The following is a 6,035-nucleotide window of genomic DNA, read 5'->3' as shown; positions in this document are numbered from 1 at the left end:
ACTAGACTCTCTTGTCTGCCCACCAGGTCCATGTGAAGTCAATGCAGTGATCAATGCTGGGGCTCTGCAGACCAAGTGAAACCACTCAGTTCTCATCAGCCAGGGGCACTTAGCGGAAGTGCTGCAGAAGCAGGAGTGTGAGCCCAGAGGAACAATTCTGGCTCCAAGAGAGCCAGGGGATCACTGCTGCAGCTGGGGTTGGCCCTGGGGCGAAGGCCTGGGTTGCCAGCCTATAGGGACTGCTAAGTAAGACCTGATTTGCATTTGTTTCTAATATCCATGTTTTTCTGATTATGATATCAGGGCACGCTTATCATGGAAAATCTGGAAAGTGTAGATAAAGAGAAGCACCATGAGGGTTATAGAAATAACCTGTAATCCCACCATCACCATTATATATTTACATATAATTATTTTTTCACACAATTGAGTTCCTACATTATATACTGTTTTGTTCACTGCTAATTTCAGGAACCTCTCTCCAAGTCATTAAAAAATTTCTTCTTCCCAGGGCGCCTGGGTGGCTCAGTCTGTTGAGAGTCTGACTCTTGATTTCAGCTCAGGTCATGATCTCAAGGTTTGTGAGATCGAGCCCTGCATCGGGCTCTGCATCTGCCAGCATGGAGCCTGTTTGGGATTCTCTCTCTCTGCTCCCCTCCCTCCCTCTTTCTCTCTCTCTCTCTTAAAAAAACCTTTTTTTTAATCTTAAAAAATATTTCTTCTCTAGTATAGTTATAAGGCTGCAGAATGTTCCAGTGGGTGACTCTGTGTGATTGATTTAAATGCTCCCTTCCTGGAAGCCCGACTTTCAGTTGGACAGAACTGGTTCCATCTGCTCCATGAACCTCTTGAATTATAAATTTGACGACTGAAGAGTGGCTGGCAATGGTGAAGTGCTCTATTGTCACGTTACTATTATTTTTTTTAAGTTTATGGGGCACCTGGGTGGCTCAGTTGGTTGAGCGTCCGACTTCGGCTCAGGTCATGATCTCGCAGTCTGTGAGTTCGAGCCCTGCGTCGGGCTCTGTACTGCCAGCTCAGAGCCTGGAGCCTGCTTCGGATTCTGTGTCTCCCTCTCTCTCTGCCCCTCCCCGCTCATGCTCTGTCTCTCTGTCAAAAATAAATAAACATTTAAAAAAACCATTTTAAAAAAAATAAAGTTTAATTATACAGGGGATATCTGAAAATATTCTCATTATAAAAAATCCAAACCTTTCTGATAACATTGAAGCCTCCTGAGCCCCCCAAAATAACCATTGTCACCAGTTTCTGTGTATCTTGCAGACTCTTTTCAATACATTTCCATGCATACACACAGAAATATGCATATAAATATACAAAATATAATATAGAATAGGAGTACCTGGGTGGTTCAGTTGGTTAAGCGTCTGATTTCAGCTCAGGTCATGATCTTGTGGTTCGTGAGTTTGAGTTCCGTGTCAGGCTCTGTGCTGACAGCTCGGAGCCTGGAGCCTGCCTCTAATCTGTGTCTCCCTCTCTCTCTGCCCCTCCCCCACTCGCACTCTATCTCTCTTTCAAAAAAAAATAAATAAACATTAAAAAATTTTTTAAGGGGCGCCTGGGTGGCTCAGTCGGTTGAGCGGCCGACTTCGGCTCAGGTCACGATCTCACGGTCCGTGAGTTCGAGCCCCGCGTCGGGCTCTGTGCTGATGGCTCAGAGCCTGGAGCCTGTTTCAGATTCTGTGTCTCCCCCTCTCTGACCCTCCCCCGTTCATGCTCTGTCTCTCTCTGTCTCAAAAATAAATAAACGTTAAAAAAAATTTTTTTTTAAAAAATTTTTTAAGAGTATAGATAGAATATAAACAATATAATAAAATAGAAATACCAAGAACACATGACTTAATATATTATAAGAATTATTCTGCAACTTGCTCTTTTTATTAGATAATACATATGGCTTGCAGATTTGTCCATCTGAGAATGTTTTAATACACCTTGTCCTTTTTGATGATTGTATAGTATTTCACAGGGTAGAGGGGTCAGCATTTACATAACCAGCCCACTAGGGGTGGACATTCAGGTTGTTTCCAATGTTTCATTATTACGAACTCTTCAATGTGGAAAACCTACACACTTTCCTTACACAAATGTGTGAGTGTTTTTCTCAGGTGGATCTCAAGAGGTGGGGCCACTGGGTCATGGGCTGCCTTAACTGAGAGGCAAGAAAACTGAACTCTAACAGAGAAGGGAATGGCTCAAAGTCACAGGTTGGTGACAGTGTGGAGATGTGACCTTTTGGGTTATCCACCTTATGGTTTTTTAAGTTTATTGATTAATTTTAGAGAGAGAGTGTGTGTGCATGCACAAGTAGGGGAGGGGCAGAGAGAGAGGGAGAGAGAGAATCCCAAGCAAGATCTGTGTTGCTGTCAACGCAGAGTCCAGCGCGGGGCTCAATCACATGAACCATGAGATCATGACCTGAGCCAAAATCAAGAGTCAGACCCTTAACCAACTGAACTACCCAGGTGTCCCTCCTCCTTATGTATTTTAAGTCATTCACAGTCTGAACCAGTAGTTCTCAAAGTGTGGTCCTGGAACCCTGAGGGCTCCCAAGACCCTTTCAGGGGGCCCTCAAGGTCTAAACTATTTTCATAATAATATCTAGATGTTATTTGCCTTTTTCACTCTCATCCTCTCAGTATATACACCAGAGTTCCCAGAGGCTACATGATGTGTAATGACATTCTTGCTCTGAATCTAAGGGACTGCATTGGGTTTCTTTTATCACTGGTGTGGTAAGAATTTTTCTTAATGCTAATTGATGTTTTAATTTTTTGTTTTATTTATTGCCTCCTGGTATCTCTTGCCCATTTTCTAGAAAAGTATTTTTGCTATTGATTTATAAGTGCTCTTTACATATTAAGTGCATTGACCTTTTCTGTCATATTTGTGGCATGTTCCCCAGTTTGTAGTTTTCCTGCTATCTTTGGCTTTTGACTTTGTGTTATGTTACATTCATGGGGCTTTTCCTTTGGTTTCTCCATTGCTTTTATGTTTCAGTAGTTCATACCTATTGTAGGATATGTTAGATATTTTCCTCTGCTTTTTTTTTTAAGTTTGTTTGTTTTGAGAGAGAGAGACCACATGAGCATGAGGGAGGGGCAGAGAGGGAGGGAGAGAGAGAGAATCCCAAGCAGGCTCTGAACTGTCAGCAAGGTGCCCAGTGTGGGACTTGAACTCATGAACCATGAGATGATGACCTGAGCCGAAATCAAGAGTCAGATGTTTAACTGACTGTGCCACCCAGGTGACCCTACCTCTGCTTTCTTCTACTTTGTTCCTACAATAACATTTCCTTTGTCTATGGACCACCATTGGCTATCTCAGAGCAGCTTGTGGGAGAACTGACACAAGCTTGCCCCCAGTTCTGGGGGTGCTGGAGCTGTAGATGCTGAGGGGAGAGGCTGATTGGAAGTTCAGTCTCTAAGGGAAAGGAAGCCCAGGTCAGAGATAGCCCCTCCTCGGCTTTGGGTTCCACAAGGCACTAGTCTGAGTCCCTACTAAGATGGCCAATGGGCCAACACCTGGACAGATGAGGGCAGGGTGCTGGGTCTAGAGGGGCAGGCCTGGGGGCAGGAACTGGTCAACACAGGTGCATATAGTAAACCCCCAGCCTAGATCTACAGTCTCTTAGCTTCTTCTCCTAGGGGCACCAGAAGCATGCCAGGGTTAGGAAGCAGTATGCCACAGGAAAGCACTGGGCTTGGCGTCTCTTGCCTCTTTCAAGCCTTCCTGAGACCCCACAGGTCCCCTCTCCTCCTCCCACAGGCAATGGAAGCAGGAGCTGCCAAAGTTCATCAGCCCTGAGCAGCTGCCCGTGGAGTTTGGGGGGACCATGACTGATCCTGATGGCAACCCCAAGTGCCTGACCAAGGTACCGGGTGCCCAGAGGGTGAGAAGGGAGGGCTGATGGCTGGGGTCAGTGCTCACTCAGCAGCCCTCACCCACAGATCAACTATGGGGGTGAGGTGCCCAAGAGCTACTACCTGCGCAACCAGGTGAGGATGCAGTATGAGCACAAGATGACGGTGGCCCGAGGCTCCTTCGTGCAGGTGGAGAACAAAATCCTGTTCCCGGGCTGTGTGCTCAGGTAGGGATGGCAGCCACTCCACACCTGGGCCCAGCTGGGAGCGGCCCCGGAGCCCCAGCTGGTGGTCATTAGTAGGGCCCTGTCCCCTGCAGGTGGCAGTTCGCATCACATGGGGCAGACATCGGCTTCGGGGTTTTCCTGAAGACCAAGACGGGTGAGCGGAAGCGGGTGGGGGAGATGGTGGAGGTGCTCCCCATCCGGCGCTACAAAGCCCACCTGGTACCTGAGGACGGGAGCCTCGCCTGCCTCGAGGCTGGCATCTGTCAGTATTGGCAGCGAACAGCTCCACTAGGAGCTGGGGGGCTGGAGGCAGGCTCATCAAGGTGCATCCAGGCTTTGCCACGTGGGGGCCCCTGGCTCCGGTAGACACAATGTATAGCCGGCTTCAGGCTCTCAGGCATGACAATGTCTCCCTGGTCTGGGTCCTGGTACAAGGATTTACACCATGGAGGATGAGGTCCTGGGTGGGTCACCCTGTCTGAATGTCTGTCCCTCAATGCAGATGTCTTGAGGTTTGATAACACTTATAGCCTAGTTCATTCCAAACACATCAACTCCACTGTGGAGGTGCTACTCACTGACCAAACCTTTGTGGAGAAGACGGAGAGATCCTGGGCAAACCTTGTGGCTCCCACAGCCTCCCCTTTGATCTCTGGGTCCACAGTGAATTCACAGCCTTCCCTGGCCAGACCCCCTCCAACCTCCCCAGGGATGGGAATCCTACAACAGCTGCTCCCAGCCCATCTGTCACAGTGGGTCAGCATCTTAGGACCGTGTCACTGCTGGGACCATGTCCCGGTGGCCAGACAGCCACAGCAAAGCAACCAAAACACTATCCTCCTGGGACCTCAGGCTCAGTGAAAGCTCTAGGCTCTTTTCTATGAGCCAATACCAAGTCATGAGTTACTGTTCTAACACTTGAGGTATAGTAAGACCAACAGATCTGGAAACAATTGCCGTTGAAAAGATAATTTATGGGGCGCCTGGGTGGCGCAGTCGGTTAAGCGTCCGACTTCAGCCAGGTCACGATCTCGCGGTCCGTGAGTTCGAGCCCCGCGTCGGGCTCCGGGCTGATGGCTCGGAGCCTGGAGCCTGTTTCCGATTCTGTGTCTCCCTCTCTCTCTGCCCCTCCCCCGTTCATGCTCTGTCTCTCTCTGTCCCAAAAATAAATAAAAACGTTGAAAAAAAAATTTAAAAGAAAAGATAATTTATTACTCACAGTTCCCAAGAGGAGGAGATGGAGATGCCAAGCCACAGAAAGCCACATGGAGAAATCGACAAATGGAATAAACGTCAGGGTTCCTCGTGAGGTAGAGGGGGAGAGGAACTGGGCGGGAGTTTTGGTTATGGTTTTCCCTGGAAGGAATGGGTGCGGCGGGGAAATCATTAGGATTAGCTAGTTTGCATAATGTCAGCAGGCTCTGGGGCATAGGGACTGCCCCAGGTAATAGGGTGATCAGGGCAAGGAAATAGTGTGGCCCTAAGTGCTAGAGCCAGCGCTGGAGGTGGTTGGAGTGTAGGCTCTGTATTAGTTGGTTTGCATTTGAGAAGCGCAATCCTGGGTGAGTTGTTTGCTATCTCTAGGAACTGGCTATCCCTGGGAGACACAGTTCCTCCCGGGGTCAGCAAGGCCCCAGATGTCAGAGCATCAGAATGTAGAAAATAGAAGACAAGGTTGATACAGTTAATACAGAAGACAAGGCAATACAGCAATCACCACTCTGAATTGAAATTCAGCCTCTGGGGCACCTGGGTGGCTCAGTGGGCTGAGCTTCCAACTTTGGCTCAGGTCATGATCTCATGGTGCCTGAGTTCGGGCCCCACATAGGGCTGACTGCTGTCAACCTGTCAACGTTAGAGCCCGCTTCAGATCCTCTGTCCCCCTCTCTCTGCCCCTCCCCCACTGGCATTTTGCCCAAAATAA

General features: G+C 48.4%; 1 protein-coding gene across 1 annotated transcript; it reads left to right on the top strand.

Annotated features, from left to right (window-relative positions):
* Positions 1 to 3,526: 3,526 nt before the first annotated feature.
* Positions 3,527 to 4,880, top strand: LOC115528057 (putative SEC14-like protein 6). The gene is made up of 6 exons (XM_030335834.1): positions 3,527 to 3,564; positions 3,790 to 3,895; positions 3,972 to 4,111; positions 4,204 to 4,373; positions 4,614 to 4,726; positions 4,821 to 4,880. Exons 1-6 carry the CDS (start codon positions 3,527 to 3,529, stop codon positions 4,878 to 4,880), a joined length of 627 nt encoding a protein of 208 aa, XP_030191694.1.
* Positions 4,881 to 6,035: the final 1,155 nt, after the last annotated feature.

This window comes from Lynx canadensis, chromosome D3, assembly GCF_007474595.2.
Source record: "Lynx canadensis isolate LIC74 chromosome D3, mLynCan4.pri.v2, whole genome shotgun sequence".
In the NCBI taxonomy this organism is placed as follows: domain Eukaryota; kingdom Metazoa; phylum Chordata; class Mammalia; order Carnivora; family Felidae; genus Lynx; species Lynx canadensis.
This window is presented reverse-complemented; position numbering and strand designations above follow the sequence as displayed.